Here is a 23,261-nt window from a genome sequence, read left to right as displayed (position 1 = left end):
AGCATATAAAATTCAGAGAAGAAACAAAAAATATTGTCTTCATTAAATTGTATCAAATCATGTCAATAAATAAAATAAAATAATAAAAACTATAATAGTACAAAAACGGGGGGAAAGCACAACTATTTATTCGGCAGTCTTTATATCTACCTAACAGTTTGAACTTTGATCCTTTGGTTACAGCCTAATACAATATTTATGTCAATAACTGTCAAATAACTAGTAAGTGAAATTTAACAAAACCAACACATCTGCAAAAAGGTATCATTTAGACAACTACTAAATCATACCACTGATGTTACATTTTACTTTCTTGATTTGGTCTTCAATTTTAAAACAATGAATAATTATGAATAAACTTCCATTTTAAGAATACTATTAGCTCTAGTAAAAATTTACCAAACTAGAATTTGCACTTACCAAACAAAAACATCTCACCTCATAGTTCATACTCTTGTTTTGCTGTTTTAAATTTTAGACACAAAACTCTGAGGGGTCATAGAAAATGACAGAATGGAAGTAACTCAAGCTCTATTTTCTTAGTGTTTACAAACGCTGTACTCCATTTCCTATCTACTGTTTAAATTTAGGAATATGTAGCACCTTGGGGCCATGGATACATGGAACTATGCCCAAAGTCAGTTCCAAACATGCCCCAACTCTTGGGACCCCGCTCGCAAAATGTACACTCACAGCCAGATGTTTAACTGGGAACACTCCTAATTGAGTTCCATGTAGAATTTAAAAGAAATTAAAATGTACTAATTTGAAGCATATATGTGTGCATATTTTATACATGTATATATTATATATGTATATGAGTGTGTATATATACATAGGTGTATACACATGTACATATTATATATATTATGTATGTATACATATAAGATCTTTAAAACTAAGTAGTAATCGCAGCAATTTTGCAGAACTGTCTTTTTCAGGGAGGAGAGCTTTATCGCTGCTGTTGCGTAGAACCGCAGTGCACAGGGATAACTAAAAGTGGCCGGACTATTCATGGGTTGTACTGTCGGCTCCGGCTCAGTGCCTGCCTCCAGGCAGGTCGCTCCCCTACACCTGCATGTCTTTGGTCCGCAGGGACTGCAGGAACCTGGAGGAGCTCCCTAACTGCTTCTACGTGCTTCCTCATCCGTGCAGTGGGGACACTGCTTCTTACCGCCCCTTGAGGACTGTGTGGGAGCCCTGGCTCCTGGCCTATGTTCCCCAAGGACAGCTCAAGAGGACAGTGCCGTGGGAATTAAGGTATAAGGTGGACAATCCCATGAGGAACATGCCAGCCTGTGGCCCAAGAGGTACTCTAGAAGGCTCGTCTGAGCTTTCTCTCCCCTAACTCCTCTTTTAAAAAATTAAGGATATGGGCCAAAAATCAGAAAGGAAACAAGAGGCCAACAAACTTAGCCATGGGAACAGTCAATTCAATACAAGTGTCTCGATGTCATCATCCTTATTCAAACCCACCCAAAAAGCCAAAGAGCAACGAGAAGGTCAGAACCACGAAGGTAGAGCCCTTGTTTTCCCACCACCATGTCCCCAACACCAAGCACAGTGACTAGTGTGTACCAAATACTAAAAATAAATTTGTGAAATGAACAAATTTTAAATCCCAACTGATATAAATGACTACAGAAGCCAGCTATCACAGTAAATCCCAAGTGTGCTTGCATTTGAGGGGAGACATCAATCTGTTAAATCTGAAGCTTCCACATTAAAAGCATTCAACTCCGTGGCCCCCTTTTAGGAGTTTATATATGAAAGCACAACATCAAAACCACAAGATACATCAATTTCTGCAGCTAAAGTAACTGCATTTTACCACGGCAGTTCTACTTTGTTCAATAAGCAATTAAGTGTGAAGAGAAATCTTAGAAGGATGTGTTAAGCCAATTCCTATCTTCTGAACAACTCAGACCTTCGCCTGCAGTGCAGAGTCCTTCAGCCAAGGCTTTCCACTTCCCAGTGGCCAAAAACTGTGCCCCGCACTGGGGAGGGTGCAAGGGGAAACAGACCGACTTGGTCATCAAGGACGACACAGCAGAGCGGGAGTGGCAGAGACATAAAAAGGGACGTGGTGATGTCGTATGCTCAGTTCCACAGCAGAGGAGTGTGCAGAAAGCGGGGCTCACAGAGGGGGCGCCTGGGCCTGCAAAGGGTGCGGAGGGAGGACAAGCAAGAGAGTGCTTGTGAAGAGACCCGCGACCTGGGCCTGAGGGCCAGAGCTCAGCAGGAAGAGAAGCTTGAGGAGGGATGGAGAACACATTCTAGGGGAAGTACCACGATTCAAGGCCGCAGCCAGAACAGGAAGACAAGAACCGTGGGCAGACGGACCAGTAAGCCAAGGACAGAATGAGAGTGGCATTGTATATCTCACTGGAGACAAACCAGAGGTAGCAAGGGTCCCTGAGCAGGGAGAGTCACAGCGCCTTACAGTTATAACCACCAGCCACAGAGGAGACAGAAGGGAAGTGGGCATAGAGGCAGGGGGTCCCATCAGAAGAAGAGACATAAGAGACTGAACCAGTACCAGCACAGTAAAAATAATTTGCTTAACAAAAAGCAGACCTGTTTAAAACCCTGTACTCAAACGCACCCCGCTTCTTGGCCCTCTAGTTCTCCATGCTGGTCCTGGCGCATCCCAGCCTACATGGCAGAATCGCCAGGGAGATGGGAAGACTGAAGTCAACCGCACTGCAGAATGCAGGAGGGGGTCATCTGAATTTCCTTTAAACTTTTATACCTATTTTTCAAAATGTGGTGCTTACCGTGGTACGCAGCAAGACATAAGACACAGTGTAGAAAAAGTAAGGGACAGAAATGCCATAGAAAAGTGACCATGTGCTAGAGTCCTGAAATTCCTTACAATGGGGGAGTATTACTATTTCAAAGAGGAAGAAACCATTATATGAGGAATCTAGAACAGTCAAATTCACAAAGACAGAAATAGAACAGTGGTTACCAGTGGCAGGGTGGAGGGCAGAGGGAGTGGAGAGTTGTTTAATGGGTACAGAGTTTCAGTTTTTCAAAATGAAAAGATTTCTGGAGATGGGATACACAGCACTGTGAATGTATACCACTATTGAACTATACACCTTAAAAGAGTTAAGATAGTAAATTTTATGCGTATTTTACCACAATTAAAAAGAAAAAAAGAGCAACCTGCCTATCCAACCTGCCATGAAGGATGGGATATACAGTCTCTACGGTGGATTTTCACATCTGTAATTCACTTAGCCTCACAGCAAGCTTCCCATCTAACAAAGGAGGAAACTCAGCTCAGAGAAACCATGCAATTGACTACAGGTCATTCAGCAAGGCTTATATACCAGTTGTGTTTTATCCTGTTTACTGTATCTAATTACCCTCCCTCTGGCTGTTCCAAAAAGAAGACAATTTACACTGCTAGTTTTTTCTATTATACACTTAATTTAAAGTTCTCCACGATAACCTCAGGCAAATACTCGAATTAACCTTCAAAATCAGGTTGCTACAAAAATAAAATGTTTCTAGTGTATTCTTAAATACACTTATCCTACCCAATTAGCACATTACCTTTCAATCTCTACTAAGGCACTTGAAAAACTGACTGTTTGTTTTTAACTCAAAGTGACACATACCAAGATTGATGGGCAAGTTATTGCCAAATATACAATCTAATATGCAAACAACAGCAGTATCAAAATATATAAAGTACTCAGCTATGCACTATTTAAAGTGCTTTACACATATTAATAATAACCCATTCAATCCTCACAATAATCCTATGAAACATGCATTATAGGGTGGAGTGACAATAAATGAGGACCGCCTTCAGTAAAATCACCCAGAGTGGTAATTTCAAACAAAATTCAGAGCCCCACTCCAGACCAGATGAATCTAGATTTTTCTTATGCAATGTAAGGTTGAAAATAAAACACTTGATCTATGTATCTGTGGTTCACCAACTAAGTTACCTTTATATGCAAGCAACAGGAAAGGAGAGGTACACGACAGCCTGGGGAATGTAAACATGCCTAGATGACTAATGGATGTAAATATCAGCACGGTAACATTTTGCAAATAAGCCACAAAATTACATTTGATAATTTCATGGGGAACACAAAATTTGGCAAAAAGGTTTTAGAGACAAAAGAATTCACTCTTTAGTCAGAGACTATCTTTAAGGATTTACTAAGCAGAGAATACATCATAGAAGTTACTACATCACTGTAATTTCTGCAGAACTCAACCACAGCTCTGTTCATTGTATTATAAACATTCCATTTATGCTGTCCTAGTTTTTAAATACTCGATGTATTTCAAAAAGTAAACAGCCTAATAGTTTCTTTAAAAAGACTAGATATACTTGTATTCATTTTTTCTAATAATAGCTTCTCAAAATATTAAAATTCATGATGTCCCTCTTAGTGCAGCAATTCAAAAAATATCATGCATAATCAATTTATCGTCAACTGATATGTGAGAAAGTATACTTGGCTATGAAGAATGTTAAATCAGTATTTTCATGAAAAATATCATGACTTAAAATCCAAGTCAGTTAACTTTCTTATAAAGCAATACACTATTCCAAAATCCTTAAATATCACAGGTGGACTTCTAACACTTACTTGGCTCTATAAGAAACACCAGCAGTGTACCAAAAATAGCTTCTTGTCTAGTTAAGTGCATGACATGTAATTTTTTTTAAAAAATGTTCTGGAGGCTTGCATTGTTCCCATGAACCATCCAAAGAAAATACTAGCAAACGGACCACGAAACTAGAAATATACATGGACCTCAGAAAGTGAAATAGAAACACATCAAAGACACCTTCAGCTTTCTCAGCATTTCCTCAAAGTTCCTACATATTAACATGCAGTCTTGGAGTTTTCAAGTACAATTTCATGGGCAAAAAATAGAAACCTTTTCGAACCCTCGTTTAAATTTTTGTTGAGTATAGGAGCAATGTAAATTTAAGTAGTTACGAACGAACTTGTTGAAATAAGAAAATTCACTCTTTCCTAAGGATGTAACAGAAGGCTCAGCACATGAGGAGGTTACATACGCTCCCTGGGACAGTACTAGAAAGTCATCTCTAGAAATGCATCTGTGACTATTACACTCAACATTAAGAGCACTATTAACTGCATGACAGTTCATGAATGCTAATTCAAATGTGACATGAGAATTGATATTTCGTTATAGTGACTAAAAATGTTTACTGTTGCTTGTAGGCCAACTGCTGCAGTTCATGGGCAGCCATAAGTCACAAGAAGCCTCAATGTGAAGGGAAGACTTTCAATACTAGGCAACCATGGGCTGGAATAGTTTGCCAGGTAAATTAATATGTTCTTCATGGAGGCAGATGTTCCTACGAGGCCAAATGAATTATAAGCATTAAGAGTTGCAGCATGTGCATGTGTGTGCACACATTTATACAAAATGATGGAAGTAGGCTGGTGAAGGTATCAGTAGGAATCTTCCATCATGACATTTTTTTGCTTTGGAGTTCCCTGACTTTACGATATCCTCAATGTTTAGCTTAGGAATATGGCTAACCCATGCCAAGACCTTTGTATAGAAGAAAACTGTGGAACATACACACACGCACACACACACATGCACACTTTGTGCTGTACTTGAAATTGCTTCTCTTGCAATGTCTAAGTTTACACAGTGAAGACGACTTCACTGAGGCAGGTGTGGAGATGAAACTGCGCGGCCCCTGGCAGGCGAAACAGTGACACTGAGACAAGCCGAAGCGTTTGCCTCCCCTCGGCACTGTAGGAAATCATTTAATTTGCTCTGGTATATCAGCACTAGAATGATTAATGACCTCTAATTTGTAAAGGTAACATTAAAAATTAATATGAGGCAGTTCTAACAAAGATGGAATACTGGCAAAGTAATGATACTACTCAGCAAATAGCCTTAGTGTTCTAAAATAAAGAGTTCCATTTTTAAATTGTTGAGCCTGGTAACACATTTCAGACACTAGAAAGTAATACTTTCAAAGCTTCCACTCTTTACTGGAATAAAATAATGAAAGCATAATTTTTTGATTCAATAATTTAAAGAATATTCCTTTATATAACTGAATCTATGATTAAGTAGTCATGTGCTACATGACAACATTTCTGTCAACAATGAACCACACATATGAAGGTGGTCCCATAAGATTACAGGATATTTTTACTCTATGTTTTCTATGTTTAGATACATTTATGTACACAAATACTTACCACTGCGTTACAGTTGCCTGCGGCATTCACTACCGTGACACGCTGTAGAGGTTTGCAGCCTAGAAGCAATAGGCTAGACCAGGTAGCCTAGGTGTGGAGTAGCTAGACCATCTAGGTTTGTGTAAGTACATTCCATGATGTCCACACAAGGATGAAGTCGCCTAATAACACATTTCTCAGAACATGTCCCTGTTGTTAAGCCACGCAGGACTGTGTTCAGATTAAATATTATACATAGTGCCAAGTCCCTTAGGGACATCCAAAGCAGAGTCCAAATGGCCAAAAAGATGACAGTCTAAAACAAGGAAGGGGGTAAAAGGGGGTGGGCAGCAAAAGATACAGACTTTATATTCACAATTCAGTATAATTCCAGTTATCCATTTGGACCAAGTTTAAGGTTTTAACCATTCTATGATAAAGAATCTTAGTTGATGTTAGTTTGCAAAAGGTGACAGTGAATGTAATGTGAATTTATATACAACTTTTTTCCTATCAGTGCACCAAAAGGAGAAGCCAATTTCTTGATTTAACAACAATTCACACATGCACACTCAAACACATGTTAAGCCTACCTGTCTCATGCTCTCAGTACAGCCTGCTTGCTTGTAACAGTTGCGGGCTAGAAAAAAATATACATGAGAGACCCTGACACCCAAAATTTACCTTGTTATTCTGTAGCCTGCACATTCATTCTCTGGCAACCTATTTCCCTTGCACAGAGTAATACTCAAGTCCACTTTCCTTTTCTCCCAGTTACAGCTTATTGATTGATTGCTTTGGTTAAAAAGAATTAGTGAGCACATGAATGCAAAGAAAGAACATTGTCAGCGACAATGAGTGCAACTGAGCAGCTATGCTGAGCTCCTGCGCGATGCGTCCGGTGCTGTGTGCGCTGCAGACACGGCTTCATCTAACTCTTACATGCCATATGGCTGACATTACTCTAGTTCCTATCGACTTAAATAGAGTAACTTGACGTCAAACCTATCTAGAGGGAGGGAAAGATCTGTCAAAAGTTGGAGTGTCTCTCCACAAGACGCGGTGCCACCCCCACCTTGCTGTAAGAAGGAGACAAGACAGGCCATATTCCTTCACGACACAGCCGACAGAGGTCACCCCACGTACCTCGGATCCCCTGGGAAGGTCTAACACTGAGGTAAAGTGGGGTTTCCTGCTATCATGAGGTCAATCATCTGGCCCCAATCCACTGTTCAAAACAGTTCAAAACAAAACTCAGGAACATGAGAAACAGACTTAATACCTTCCCTTCCATTAAATATGGAACCCTAGAAATCATCCTTGTCTATTCCTCTGTACACTTACAACCCCACTTCTAACATCCCTCCTCCAGGGCTACTGCCTCGCACCTCTCCCTAACAATGACAGCAGTCTATGGTGCTTCTAAATGCAGAGCACGTGGGTGTGCACACACCACAGCCAAACAATCTCCAACCCAAGTGCAGCAGTCTCCCCTTATCTTCGGGGACATGCTCCAATACCCCAGTGGTTGCCTGAAACTGTGCAGAGTACTGATCCCTATACATACACAATGTTTTCTCCTATACATACACACCTGTGATAAAGTTTAATTTATAAACGAGGCACAGTAAGAGATTAACAACAATAACTAATAATAAAATAGAACAATTTTAACAATATACTGTAATAACTGTTATTTGAATGTGGTCCGTCTCTTTCTCTCAAAATACTGCAATATTTTTGGACTGCAGTTGACAACAGGTAACTGGTAATTGAAACCTCAGAAAGTGAAACCGTGGATAAGGGGAGACTGCGGTGAGACTTTGTCACTGATCCCTGTGACAGCTCTTCCTGGCTACAGCCAACCCATATCCAGCAGCATGGCCTTCCACAGCACAGTGTCCATCACCCCTGCTTTTTGCACGTCTTTCTGGAAAGGCACACACTCAGCTGTTACACTCTTGTGCACCTTTGCACATGCTGTGCCGTGGGCCTGGCATGCCCTGCCCCTTCCCCCCATCCCCAGCTCAGGCTGACGTCTGCTCACCTTTCAGGGCCAGCTCCCAGGCCATCCGTCAGCAGCTGTGCCCTCCGTCACTCCCCAGCCCTGTAGTGCTGCAGCTCACATCCCAGCCCAGCTCTTCTGCAAGAGGGGCCGGCATGCTCACCTCATATGTACCAAATGCAGGATGGCAAGTGGTACTTAAGTCTTGCTTAAATACCTGTGATCAGACTAAGCATGGCCGCGGCCTACAGTATAAAATCAGACTGGGCTGACCAGGAGGAGGAGGCAGCAGCCTACTCAACAGGAATTTAAACAGCTGGCTCCAAATGGGGCTTGGCAAGAAGTTGTCGGCACTCATATTGATATATACCTCCAAAAAATTAAGCTTTATAACATTTGTTGGATGGACTGACACTGCTGCTCCACATGGTCCTATGTAAGTGGCTGGAGAGGAAGCTCCCTCATGCGGGGAGAGCTACTATGGACTGAATTATTCATATGTTGAACCCCTAGCTCCCAATATGATGGGATTTGGAGTCGGGACCTTCAGGAGATTATTAGGATTAGATGAATTCATGACGGTGGGGACCTCGTGAGCTCACCCTTGGTATCTCTCTCTCTCTGTCTTTCCTGAGAAGACACACCAAGAAGGCAGCCATCTGCAAGCCAGGAAGAGCACCCTCACTAGAACCTGACCATGCTGGCACCGTGACCTTGGACTTCCAGCCTTGTCTAAGCCACTCAGTCTACGGTATCTTGCTTTGGCAGCCTGAGCTGGCTAATCCAGGGTTAACAGTGGCGCCCTTCCCATCTGACTCTCCTCTTATTACTACAGATTTCATTTTGAGTGTCCCAGCTAGGTGAATTTATGGACTACTTTACCTGACTTCAACTACACTAGCCCTCCAAAAAAGAATGAGTAGCTGAAGAATCATGCAATGCGACCAGACTGAAAATGATACTAACGACACAAGTACAAGCAAATGAAAGACCGCAGAATTGACACGTCGTTCCTAACAAAAGCTCTTCACCCATCTTACATGGTTAAACGTTAGGCTAATTTCATCAATTCTGATAAGTCAGCCAGAAATATTCAAAATAGTGAAAAAGCTTATTAACAATATGTACTTACACCCACAATTCTTAACTGAGAATCTTGGTAAATACACATTGAGTCTTGAGGTAAAAACTAATGATGATAGTGCATGTATACAGATACTTAAATTTACATTAAATTACATTATTTTATTTAAATAAATAAATATACATGAAAGGTTAAAGGTCATGCTAAAAAGTTTTACTAATGGGACATGTGATAAAAAACCTTGGAGACCACTGATGCAGACAGAGAATTTAGGTGATGGAGCTCAGTCCACTCTCAAGCCCATGTCTTCTCCCAGGCAAGCCTGAAAGCTCCACTAGCCTTTCGAATGATGGCAAATGTACCAAATACTGAAAATATACAGAATAATCCATCAGAATGGCCAGTAATATCTCACACTCAATCCAAATCATTTTTAACTACATCTGATATAAAATAGCAACGGTAGCTAAAGAAAAAAAACAAACAAACATGATTTAAGTTTTGAAGAGCTGGCTTTCATTTAAGAGAAAAGAATGGGTCAGCATTTAAATGATCAGACCCAACCTCACGGATTTCGGGAAATTTCACTGTAAAAATCCCTGCATCCCAACAATGGTCAGTCCTCTCCTTTTGTTCTCTCTAAGCATTGTCCCTCTTGAAAGGGCTGCTGATGGGCATTTCTGAATAAGCTTTTGCTGTCTGTCAAGTGACTCAGCCATAAGTAGGAGAAAAAACACTTAGATGCTACTTTCTAGACAGAATCTAACACAGAAGCTCACACGACTGAACTTGGAGCAAAAACAGAATTTCCCGCAGTCCACTTTGCTACCTACTTTTCATCTTCTATGCCACTAGATCAGATGTCAGGCAAACAAACGCTAAGTGTTTGTGAGCCTAGGGAATGTTCTTTGGCACCCAGGGAGTGAACGTTCTCCCATGTACTTAGCACGACAAACATATGAAGATATTGGTCCTTGTTTCCTCTGACCATTATCCATTCAAAATCATGTCTGTTTCCATTAAAAGACCCAAACATTTGCCAAAGTCTTTGACAGACAAGAGTTTAGCATTTAGTTCCTACTCTCCCAGATACTTCTGATTAATTTTAAGATATGTTTTATGTTCAGAAAGACGGAAACTCACAGAAGAGCTGCAAAAATAGTAAGAGTTTGCCATCTACTCTTCACCCAGTTTCCTGGAATGTTTCACCAGAACTAGGAGGGTACCACTGGCACATGCCTATCCAACTTCAGACTTCATTAAAGGTTCATGAGTTTTTCAACCAATGTACTTTTTCTGTTCTGGGTTCCAACTCATGGACCCATACATCATTTAGTTGTCCTGTCTCCTTACTCTCCTCCAGTTCTGGTTAAATTTTGACTTTTCTCTCACAAATCTTGATGCTTAATTCTTTTTACCAGTAAGAATCAGAAATGCTCCCCAGTTCACAGAAGACTACAAGAATTAATAGAATTTAGGGAGAGGGGAAAGAGGAAATAAGTTACTAACCCAAATTCTCAAACCAAATGCCTTTATCTATTTTTAAAAATGGAAATGGCATGGATGTTTCTTTGGTCAAATTCAAACTGTTCCATAACCACTCCCACAAGGGTCAACTTGATAAAGAAATCACCATGAAAAGTCTGTTCTCCTAGACATTTGCTGTTTCCTTAGAAACATCAAATACAAAACCGGCCCAAGCCTGACAGGCTTTTCTGTTTCTAAAAATACTCCTCAAGAAAGTTCACACATTCAATGGTTATATGAAATATATGGTGTCAATGGTCCCCCAATTTCAGTACATTCATCTGCAGGATGCCTCAAAAGCCTTGTCCAGGGTGTAAACCTGATGACAGTTCTAATTACAAGACTCTACTATGGCATTAGTCACTACTGGTATGTATAAAATAAGGATCACAATATGTTGTGATGTTCATGTTCAGAAAACATAGCTGCTGGCTTGGAGATTAATCAAGTATATCTACATCTAAGTTAAAAACAACGTACACAGAAGGAAAATCTTGAGGATATTTTAAGGTAGATAGATACTGAGAGCAATTACTCTTCATAAGGAATTTTTATATACTTTTACCTTTGCCAAATTAGACAAGGACAGTTATCTCAAATCAGAGAGATGTAAACCTTGGTTTTTTAGGACAATCATCTTTACATGAATCAAAGGGAAGTTTCGATTCTTACCAGGACCTTGGTATTGCTTCTTTATTAGGCTGTAAGCAACTTAAGCATTAACACCAGACAGATCCTACCTAAATTCTGCAGCTTTAAAACACTTAGAGGAGAATCACTCCTCCTCACAGTCTCAATGACATTGGAACGAGTACCATATATATCATCTATACCCACTATTCACATTCAAACTGGTTATTGAAGATGACTTTGTTCTCTCCATTCCTTAGGAGAAAAATATCCTCTCAGACATGAGGATCCCCGCATAATATTACAAAACAACGATCCTGTACAAACCTAGCACACAGTGCCCAATTCCATTTTCTGTAAAGGTAATATTCTATTTTAAACTTACCTTGGCAAAGTCAACAAAATATTTATATAAAGAAATCTTACTGTAGGACAAAGCAATCTGAAGAAATGCAGTAACCACACAAAGCTCAAGGTATTGCTTTAGTGAGGATTTTTGCTAGCTAAAACGCCTGCCTGAAATGAATGAGTCATTCAAAACCAAGTGTCTGTAAATATTCTGAACTTGCTCTGAAGACCTCATTTCAAACATTGAAGAAAACTGCGTTACAGCTTTGAAATTCACTATGTCAAATAGCATGCTGATAATCACATAGAAAGATTGCCTATGTCTGATCATGATGATATAAATAGTGCTCATTCCTCTGATCAGCAAATTATTTCAAGATATTTTCTGGGGAAAAATATATTTTAACTTTATATATTTTTGAAAATTTAGATGCACAAAATTAAAGATTCACCACTAGGTTCCTCTAAATAGCAAGGTTTTGGTAAGCACTTAATACACTTAAAAGATGTAACACCATTCGTATGAAATGTCCAGTACCGGGAAATCTATAGAGATATCAAGTAGATTAGTAGTTGCTTAGGGCTGGGGGGGAAGAAGGAATACAGGGTGCTAGCTAAAGGGTTTGGGTTTTCTCCTGGTGATAAAAAGTATTATAAAATTGACTGTGATGATGATTGTACAATTCTGTGAACATACTAAAAACCTGAATTGTACACTTTAGATGGCTGAATAATACATTTAAACATTTGAAACATTTAAAAGGAGATATGATTGTACAACTCAGGAAAAAAGTGGATCCTGTTAGGTTGACACATACACAATCCCACGTATGTATATGAACACTGCAATATACCATTAATCACTACTCGTTTTTAGGGGAGATAAAGTTATTTTTCTCATAGTTAAAGCCCTAGAAAATCAATGACTAGAAGAAAAAGACTACTTCATAATTCTCCACCATTATGACACTTCACATTCATTGGCTTCAACGATGGAAAAGTTCAGTAATGGAAAACCAGATCAAACATGGTGTTATTTTCAGGGTCAAGAACAAGAACAAGGTTTGGCGAGACATCCAAGCACACCGCACAGTTCCTCCCCAAAATTCAAGAAATTGCCCAGAATTTGGAGTTCCCATGTAGTGCACTCCCCTGGGGGGCCAAGCCACAGTTAACCCCAGAGATGACTTTCCTGTTCCTGCTCTACAGTCCTTCCCCCACCCACGCTGCCTCTTTCTTGAATCACACCAGTTCCAAATGTTAACTCTGGACCATGCAATCCCAGACCTGAATTGTACCGTGTTGGCCCTCAGCAACCTCCCCTGATGCCCAGCAACAATCTTCCTCCCTCGGCGCCAAACTCTAATCCCTGTCCTGAAGTCAAAATGCCAGTTGCCCATAGAGGAAAGCACAAGGCAACTGCCATGATCCAACAGGTTCCAAGCAAAACACGACTTGGGGTGGGGGAAAATAAGTGGGAGAACTCTGTTCCTGAGAGGGCAGGCCTCCTGAGGTGTGCAATATGCAAGTAAATCAGATATCCCTGATTCGGCAGACTAGCACAAGCCTCATTCGTCCCACACGGTCTCTTCTTTTCAAAAAGCTCAGTTAGAAGCAAAGTGGCATAAACCCTCTATTCCCTTACCTCTAAGAAAAACCATTAACATTTTCTCAAGAAAAATTAAGAAAAAGAAATTCATTATCAACTCTCTTCCATGAAACCTTTCCTTTGAATAGCTTTATCAACTTTTAGCAAACATTCATGGCCAAAATAAAAGGCTTATTTTTTCAAAATAAACATTTTTTATAAAACTTGACTTCACCAACATTAAAGTGCTAAAATAACATGGCCTAACATTTTGTAAAATCTTTAAACTATAATGCTAGGATGCTTTGTAAGCAATCCCTTAATGAACAAGTCACTGATAACCGTTAGCAATTCCTATCCAAACACATAGTGGAGGTGAATCAAATACTCAAAGACCATTTTATGGAACATCGAGGGCCACATTTTAATTTCCTAGACCCTATTCAGTGCATTTGGAAACTGATGCTCACCCTGTAAGCCATGAACTCAGAAACTGTATGAATTTCAAATTTAATATGATATATTTCAACACTTACACAAAGCTTTAAACAGAGAAAATAGCTAGTCTCTGCCTACTTTATTCCAAGCCAACAGACTGTACATTCCCATACTTACTCGTCCCCCGCCCCCCCAAAAAAGTACAAATGAAACTGTACAACAGGTGGACAGAATCCCTCTAATAATAAAATCGGTCTCAAAGGTCAGCTTTCAGTCTTGATGACAGAGCAGCTGTGAGGCTCCATTACCAAATCTTTTAAAAATCTTCACCTTCCATAGAAACTAGAGAATTTAAAAAAAGCAAAAAAAAACCCTACTTTTTTCTCAGCCTTAAGCATACACAAATGGACACCAAACTTAAAGAAATTAAAAGGAACTAAGCAAAAATACTACTTGAAAACATAGTAAAGTTTAAAAAGAAAAGTAACTCTTCAATTCCCATATCCTTATACAGTATGTATCTTTTTAACAATAATCTTTATCTTTTTAAAAGTAATTCAGTAGAAATGCATATGAGAAGGTGTGAAGAAATGAATCTATGTGCATTAGCAGTGCCGGATCCCAAATGGTTTAAGTATATTCACAGAGTTGTGCAGCTATCACCCCAAAATGAAACCCCATGCACGTTAACCCCCATTTCCCCATTTCTACCAACCCTTTCCCCTAGGAACCACTAATCTACCTTAAGTCTCTATAGATTTGCCTCTTCTGGCTATTTCATACAAATGGAATCATATGAGGCCTTTTGTTCTGGCTTTTTTTTTTTTTTTTTGTCTTTTTTTTCGTGACTGGCACTCAGCCAGTGAGTGCACCGGTCATTCCCATATAGGATCCGAACCTGCGGCGGGAGCGTCGCTGCGCTCCCAGTGCCGCACTCTCCCGAGTGCGCCACGGGCTCGGCCCTTGTTCTGGCTTTTTTCACTTAGCATGTTTTCAAGGTTCGTCCATGTTGAAGCATGTATCCATATTTTGTTCTTTTTTGAGTAATATTCCACTGTATGAATCACGCTGAATAATATTCCACTGTATAGATATACCACATTTATTCATTCATCGGTTGATAGATATTTGGATTCTTTCCACTTTTTGACTATTATGAATAATCCTGCTGTGAACATTTGTGTACAAGTTTTCGTGTGGACATATGTTTTCATTTCTCTAGGCATGGAATTGCTGCGTCATATGTAACTTTCCACTGACCCTTTTAAAGAACTACCAAACTATTTCCAAAGCAGCTGCATCATTTTTCATTCCCATAAGCAATGTATGAGGGCTCCATTTTCTCTACATCCTTGCCAAGCACTTGTTATCTGTCTTTTTAAGTAGAGCCACCCTAGTTTGTGAAGTGGTCATTCATGTGGCTGATGCTCTGTGTCTTAGATCAAGCCCACTCATTCTGGAATGGGGACTCAACTATTCTTCTAAGCTGCCCAATGGTCACGCTTAAAATCTGAAATAAAGCCAGCACAATCTAACACTCCCTCAGTAAATGAAGGTATCACATTCACATAATTTGCACCATTATTCTGCCCCAAATCCTATCAAGTATAATAATGTCCAACAGACAGACCTTTCTAAATAAAGATGTCAAGCTAAGCAACGTATACAAATGTTAGTGAAGTAGTGAATGAAATACTTAAACATATAACAACAACGAAGTTTTAGTTAGTGCTTTCAAGAAAGAACAGTGGATTGGAATTCAGGTTTCTTGGTAATCTATGTGTAACCTGATCAATCACCATATTTCTCTACACCTGAGCAGCTCACAGAACTATGTCCTCTGAAGTCACACCAAGATATAAAGCTGTCTACGCCTGCAAGTTTAATGAAATTTGAAAGTGCACTAACAATAACAAACTAGCTCTGCAAAGCAGAAAGAATCTGAACTCAGCAGTCAGATGGGCCAGGTTGTTTCCAGCTCTGCCATTTAGCAGCCATTTGACCATAAGTCCATTATCTAGCATCTTTATATTTCAGTTTCCTGATCTGGAGGTAATAACACCCGCTTCAAGAGGTTATGAAGATTCATTAAGCTAGCACAGCTAAGGCATCTGACATAGCAGCCAGCAAAAAGCAGACATTTAAACGTACCTTCCGTCCATCTTTCTGCTAACTCTGGGCAAAGTTTCCCAAGAAATAAAGACCTCTTAACAAACGTCATGGACCATTTACAATTGAATGTGAGTCCTTGTGACCTGTGAGATTCCCTTATAAAGCATTCCCTTCCTCCATGACGGCCTGCAGATTGCTAAGGAGAGCTACCAATTGGCTTAAAACAAGACTAGGGGAGATTCTTGGAAGGGAGCCCAGGGAGACCTCATTTTCCTCGGTGACATTAGAATAAAAACTCCTCAGGGCTCACCGACAGGCTGGGCACAGGATAGATGCAAAGGAGAGGAAGGTAAGAGCGGTGTTCACAGGACCCCAAGCTCGGGGGAGGGCGGGGTGGCAGGCGCTGGAGGAAGCAGACGGAGCGGGGGCTGGCTCGGAAGCCCAGGGCAGCAGGAGGAGCCCCTCCCCGGCTGTGACTCCACCGCCTTCTCCTACCTGATCTGGTTGTCGCGGAATTTGTTGAGATGCGGTTGGTTGAGGTAAATGGTGCGGGCGGGTGCCTCCAGCTGGTCTCCAACAGACGTGGCCCGGGACATCTCATCCTCTGCCTTTTTATAGCCCGTAGAAGAACGAACCGGTCCTGCGGAGTCGAGGCGCGGGGCGGAAACAGAACACAAAGAAGTCAGCGGCCAGAGGGCTGCGGGGGCCGGCGGGCGGGATGCTCGGCGCGGCGGGCGCCGCCTAAGTACCTAGGCTCCCGGGACGCCGCCCCGCCCCGCCCTCCCGCGGCCCCGCCCCGGCCCCGCCCCCGTCCCGGCCCCGCCCCCGGGCCGCGGCTGCTGCGGGCGGGGCCGGGATGGAGGCAGGCACACGGCGCCCCCTCCAGTCCCGGGGATCGAGCTGCGCACCCCGGTTCTCCGGGCGTCTTTGGTTGCACTGAGGACCAGAGAGACGACAGCACGGGGGATGCGCCCTGCAGTCAGTCACGCAGAAGGGACGGCGAAAGCACACCGCGGCGCTCCAAACACGGCACGCCCAAACCCAGGGGGAAGGTCCGCACCGTCTCCGTGAAGGGACCGGCTGCTTTTCTCCCCAGGTGTGCCCGACAGCCTGAGTGCCGTAGCTGCACCAGCCCCAGCTATGGACCGACGCGTGAGCTTCATTTCATTGCTTAAGTGACTGTTTCTGTGGTTACGACCCAAGCCAGCCTGACTCCTTAAGATCTGATTTCAGCCTATGGTGAAACCTCTCTGGGTGAGCTAAACCCCGGTAACCTTCACCTGAGGAGGTGTCAGCATGGAGAAGGGCAGACCCATTACTAACACTGCTACGCACACACAGATCTTACCCACATCTCCAACTACAAGGCAGCGTCCCTCATTAGAAGGGGCGACCCTGCTTGAGATTGACCTTCAGGGAGAGGCTCAGGTAAAGGATCACAGAAAAATACATGCCCTACGGACGAAGCCTTCTGTTTGCATCACCTGCCGTGCTTCCCACCTATCAAAGAAGTGGACATCGCATATCATTTTAAAAACTGACATTCTACTTGGATAAACCTCCATTTCCCAGCTACAAAGAATATTGTTCATTGCATAGAGAAACTTGAAAGAAAAAGTTTTGGCTAAGTCATCTTTCTAATTCTGAGGATGATAACCCTTATCATAAGAAGGGGACAACCAACACATTAGATTGGCATTGAGAGCTAACATTCCATCCTGAATAGGAAGAGCCATCCAGTTTGAAGTGGGCTAAGGCTTTTCCCTTCATCCATGCCCCCTCTGGGGCTCAGCCGTGTCCCTGGTCACAGGCTAAGCTCACTCCAGTTCCCCTCCTGGCCTCTAGCACGCACCCACAGCGCCCTGGCTATTCCTCATTGTCCACAATCCCTCACCTCCTTCCCTCTAGCCTCTTACTCTCTGGGGTCCCTAAGGCTCCAGAGGACACTGCTCTGCCCTCTCCTTATGAACCAGAGGCAGCAGAGAGCAAGAACCCCTACTTCAACACTGGCTGGCCAGCCAGCTGGGGCTCCGGTCCTCTGTCAGGGAAGGCTGGGTTTAAAAGCATTTGCTGATTTAAGACAGACAGAGAATATTTTTTGAAACTAGCCTGTACAGAAGCACTGCTTTTCTCTTGGCCCACTTACCCTGCTTTGTTTTCCTCCACAGCATTTGTCATCATTACCTGAGTTTATTTATAGTCTGTCTTCCTGCACCCAAGAGCATAAGCTTCAGGACAGCAGAGACATGCCTTGTTCACTATAATGACCTCAGCACCCAGGACAGTGCCTGGCACATGATGATCACTACTGTTTGCTAATTGAACAAATCATTTTTACTCTAGTCTTATAAAGGGTCCCTTTGAATTCTGCAGGCAGAGATGCAGTGATATGCACAGAGGGCCCAAACTACAACCACTGGTGTGGATCAAAGTAGTTCAGTGCCTGGACTGTTCACTAAAGGGATGTCAACTGCCTAGCATATTAGTGTCCCCGAGGGAGCGCCCACAGCTTATTGGTTCCTGGGCCCCGCCCTCAAGGAGGCTGACTGGTGGTGTTTTCTTTTCAAAGCTCCTTAAGTGATACTTATGGGCAGTCACAGTTGAGGATCACCAGTTAGATGCCGCTGGAAACACAGAAATAAGGAATCTGGCTCCTGCCCTCAAGAATGTTAACTAATTTAATTGGTGTGAAGATATAACCGTGGTGACTTAGGTGACTTATCAGTGTGTGACAGTTTATGACCAAGTGACTGAGAGTGGGCTTGAAAGTGCTGAAGCAGATCAAAGGTCAGCAGCCTCTTTGTGCTTAGGGAGGGGAGGGGGTTGGGACAGATGTTGAGGACGGCTGTGAGAGCCTTACAGGATGAGTGAAGTATATATCAGGAAAGAGAAGGTCGTGGTAGGTAAGGACAGGGAGAACTTGGACAAAGGCCCAAGGAGACAAAATTGTATCAGGGGCCAATTAAAAAAATAAAATCAGCACTGAGGGTCCACATAGGGAAAGAGTAGAAAAGAAGCCCGGAGAAAAATAGCCTGTGGCCAGAGTGTGGATGACTTAAATGCCAGGTGAAGCTTGAACTTCATCCTGAAGGTCATGTGAAGCCACAGAAGGTGTGTAAGCAGGAGAGAAAGGCACCCGGCAGCGATTGCAAGTAGGAGCAGAGAGAGAGGAAAATGTGAAGATGAGGGGAGCAGGCAGGAAATGAATTGTGTCATCGAGAAGCAAGACGATACAATCATGAATCGAGTGGAGAATGGGGGGAAACACAGACATGAGAAACATCTCAAAAGAAAACGCTGCACGACTTTTTTGGGAAAGGCATTGAATGTGGGGGACAGAAAAGGGAAGAAATACTAGCTAACTGGGGTTTGAAGAAGACGGGACAAAAAAGCATCCCTGATAGAAATAAGAATGGAAACAACAGTTTTTCCAAACAGGAATGTAAATGTTGGGTAACAAATATTGGGGTGAAAAAAGTATTGACACAAACAGGTAGTGAGGACAGAATGAAGGGAAATAATATGTTCAAGGACCTCACATGCATCCAGGCAACTCCCTTTTCTATAGCACAACAGGGCCAGACCCGGAAATCTTTTTCCAGGTAGAAATATAATCACCACTATCCCTCCACCAAGACTCCAATAACTTTCTTCTACCTCAATGGCCTCATCTTAACCTGACACTGTGTTGGAGAAAAACATTAATATTTTCAAAATAACGCGGATTTGCTGAAAATGTACTGCATAAGGAAAACACTGTACCATACACAGCGAAGCACACTATGACTAAGGTTTCAAATTCAGACTCATGAGACAAATTCTGAGTTAATGCACTTTGCAATTACCACTGTGCAAAATGAGAGTACATGCTTACAACTCCCCCATAAATAGGCACAGTGTCAGCAGGTAGCGGGAGTTCAATAAATATCTATTAGTTGAGAAAGAAACCAAAGTGAAAGGAAAGAATTAAGAGAACAAGGATGGGCAAATAGACAAGGACTAAGTTTGCCCCTGAAATGTGGAAATGCAGACGAGACAGTTGGTGGCCAAGACCGTGAGGGCAGGGACTTTGTCTTGTTCACAGCTCTATCCCCGGTACCCTGAATAATGCCGAGCACACAGTAGGCAGTCTGTAAGCATATGTCAAATGGATAAATAAAAGGCTAATGTGGTAGGTGCCTTTTGAAGGTGCCTACCCAGCTGCCAAGCCAGTGACTTAACTGAGCCCTTCCCCTCCCATATCCAGGCCAGGGAGCCCAGCAGCCATACATGTACTGTGCAGTCCCAAGTACCCATCACAGGTCTTTGGACCAGAGACTGTTATTTGGTTCAACTTGAGCCACTAGAGTCTCTCTTCTGGGAACTTTGGCATTTGACCTAGTGGGGACCATCTCTGCATGTGGCTGACCTATTAACATACACACTCCATATCTCTGGAATTATCACCTTCCACCCCCCAAGGAGACCAAGAGGCAAAGAAAGGATTTCTTTTGAGATAAAGCAGCGGAGTGGAGAGCAATAGAAACAGTCCCAACAGCTTTTTGCATCCTGGGTCCACTCCCCACCCTCAATCCCAGCTGCATCTGGATCTTTGGGTTCCAGGACATTCTATAAATTAATGGTCATTCTATAAATTAGTCATAACTGGATATCCCAACTACTACAGTAGAGGAACACACAGAAAACCTGTGTTGCCCTGTAAGATGGAAGAGCAAGTAAGGTTAAAGAGAAGGGACAAATTCCTATTCACTTACCAATCACCCCAGAGTGCCCAAGATTTTAGATGCCTTGGGCATAGGTACCATTAGATTCCACAACCCACGCCCAAGGGGGCTGGATCCAACAGAGGAAAATCTTCATGGCAACATCAGGGCCACTGGTTTGGACGAAGCCCAGAAATGGCTGGAAGGTGAATGACTACAGAAATAAGCACTCCTGTCCTCCTCCTCCCTTCAGAGCTTCTTCCAGGGTTGGAGCAAGAACAGAATGTTACGAAACAGAGAGAGATGGTAGATAGTGCCCAGCAGGAGGCCATGAGTAACAGGATGGGCAAAGAATAGGGGAGGGGCAGAGGAGAGCAGTCTAGTTATAGCAGACACACCAGCGACCCACAGAAGCCCAAAGGGGGTTTGAAGGACAGAGACACCGGCTCCACTGTTCTGGAACCATCAGTGACTCCACCCCCACCAGCTCCAGCTCTCCTGTTCACCTCCTCCCCACTCTGTTCATGTCACTGTAGTAGCTGTATTTTCATTTTACCGAATAACCCAAATTCCTCATCGTTTATCTCACACACAATGCGTCTGTGGTCGTAAGGATGTGGGAATCACTGATTTGGAGGAAGGGTAGTGACAGACGTCGCCCCAGCAGGTGAGCAGGGAGCAGTGAGGACAACCCCTCGTTTCTATCCATTACATAAGCTAATTCCACAGAGATCGTTTTGGGGAAGAACATAAAAAATCCGAACAGGTTTTTGAAATATGTTCCTATCTAATAAATATAATAATATTAATAACAACAACAATAACAATAATAATATATTGCATATTTATTTATTGCTTTATTATTATTATAAAATTTATGTAATATACATAAATGAACTCCAAAATATGCTTGAGGCCCATCTAGTCTATTTCTCTGGCAAAGAAGTTTCATAATCTTGAAGTAGCAAGTTTTGGGAAAGACAGATCCTAGTCTCCCTAAGTCAGTCAGCCTGTAACTAGCTCTGAGCTCGTTATGCCGTGGAAAGAAAAATAAAGGTAGAGTCCAACCTGCCTTGGACATTGCTGTATAATAATTTGTCTGGTCTCTGTCCTGGGTTTCTGGGAGGGAGCCTTCAAACGTGTGGAATTTCCCCAGAGGTAGAAGCATTGTTATTCATGGTGGGCTGCTCAGTCCACACCTGAGTTTGTGCTAAGACGACTCATGTTGGGTGCCTAGATAATTTTAGAATGGGGTCTGGCCATGCCCGAAAGGCCAATCATGGGATTATAGAGTTGGGACTTTGAAAGAGGTGAATCAGCCCAGCCTCCCAAACTCCGGCCAGGGAAGAGGGGCTGGAGATCAAATTCATTCATGTGACCAATGATCCAATTAATAATGCCTACAGAATGAAACCCCAGTAAAAACTCTGGATGCCAAAGTTCAGGTGAACTTCCTGGTTGGTGATTCACATTGATGTGCCAGGAGGGTGACACATTCTGAGGACACAGAAGCTTCATGTTCAGGACCTTCCCAGACCCCTCCATTTGGGTGATCCTGACATATATCCATTATAATAAAACTATAACCATAAATGTCATGCTTTTTTGAGTTCTCTGAGGGGTAACGGGAAGCCCTGAATCTGTAGCCAGTTGATCAGAAGTGTGGATGGCGTGGGAGTTCCAGAGCTTGTGGCTGGTGTCTGCCGTGAGGACAGTCTTATGGAGGACTGTGCCCTGCACCTGCGAAGTTTGACCTCACTCCAGGTAGTGGTGTTAGAAGTGCACTGCAGCCATGACTCTGTGGACTCTAGAATGACAGAGCCAGAAGGAAACCTAATGAACACCCACAAAATTATATTAGGTTAAATGAAAGATAGGATTAGAAGCCAGATCTGCAGAAGCTTGAATCCAATTCTCCTTCCACTAGAGCAGGCTGCTTCTTGTGAGCTTTGGTAAGCAGCTATCATCTGAGCCTTGGTTTCTTCATCTGCAAGATGGAAATCAATTGTATAAAGCATGGGTTGGCAAATGGTCCTGTAAAGTTTCAGTTAGTAAATATTTTAGACTCTGTGGACCACATATGATTCCTCCTCCTCCTCCAACACAAAAGTGTAAAAATATAAAAACCATTCTTACTTTTTAGGCCAGATTTGGTCCCCCAGGCCAGATATAAATGACCCCTTATATAAACAAAGTGCTTTTGCAGTTAATCTGATTATATCCCACCTCAAGGAAATAATAACTTACACCTATTAGCTTAAACTTCCTAGGAAACGTAGGTATTCAGACTTTTATTACATGAGCTAAGAAGTTAGTTATGTCTTTTCTTCTAATTTTTTTATATACTTGAAAAGTACATAAAGGTAGTTTTCTCTCTGCCTTCAGAAATGTCTCTAGAAAACCAGCGCAATCATTACAGAGCTTTTAAAAGAGCCATGCATGCACACATGCACACACATATTTCCCTACTCAGAGGAGTCTCAGGTTCAACAGTGGCCTCTACCCCGCATGTACAAGGATGTTTCATAATCCTCCAGAACACAGATACATCAAAAGCAGTTCAGCCACTGGGGAAGCACTTGGGCTGATTTTTTTTCCTCCTAATCAAACAGAA

General features: G+C 42.3%; 1 protein-coding gene across 1 annotated transcript in view; it reads right to left on the bottom strand.

The window, feature by feature from the left end:
• Positions 1-23,261, bottom strand: part of ATP8A2 (ATPase phospholipid transporting 8A2) — a 584,662-nt gene that overhangs the window by 485,891 nt on the left and 75,510 nt on the right. Inside the window, exons 2-4 of the mRNA XM_063101556.1 lie at positions 16,763-16,880; positions 16,440-16,584; positions 16,255-16,347 (exon numbers count right to left, since the gene is read on the bottom strand). Of these exons, the coding sequence (XP_062957626.1) occupies positions 16,255-16,347; positions 16,440-16,584; positions 16,763-16,880 (356 nt within the window). The remainder of the gene's footprint in view (positions 1-16,254; positions 16,348-16,439; positions 16,585-16,762; positions 16,881-23,261) is intronic.

This window comes from Cynocephalus volans, chromosome 7, assembly GCF_027409185.1.
Source record: "Cynocephalus volans isolate mCynVol1 chromosome 7, mCynVol1.pri, whole genome shotgun sequence".
NCBI classification, from domain to species: Eukaryota; Metazoa; Chordata; class Mammalia; order Dermoptera; family Cynocephalidae; genus Cynocephalus; species Cynocephalus volans.
This window is presented reverse-complemented; position numbering and strand designations above follow the sequence as displayed.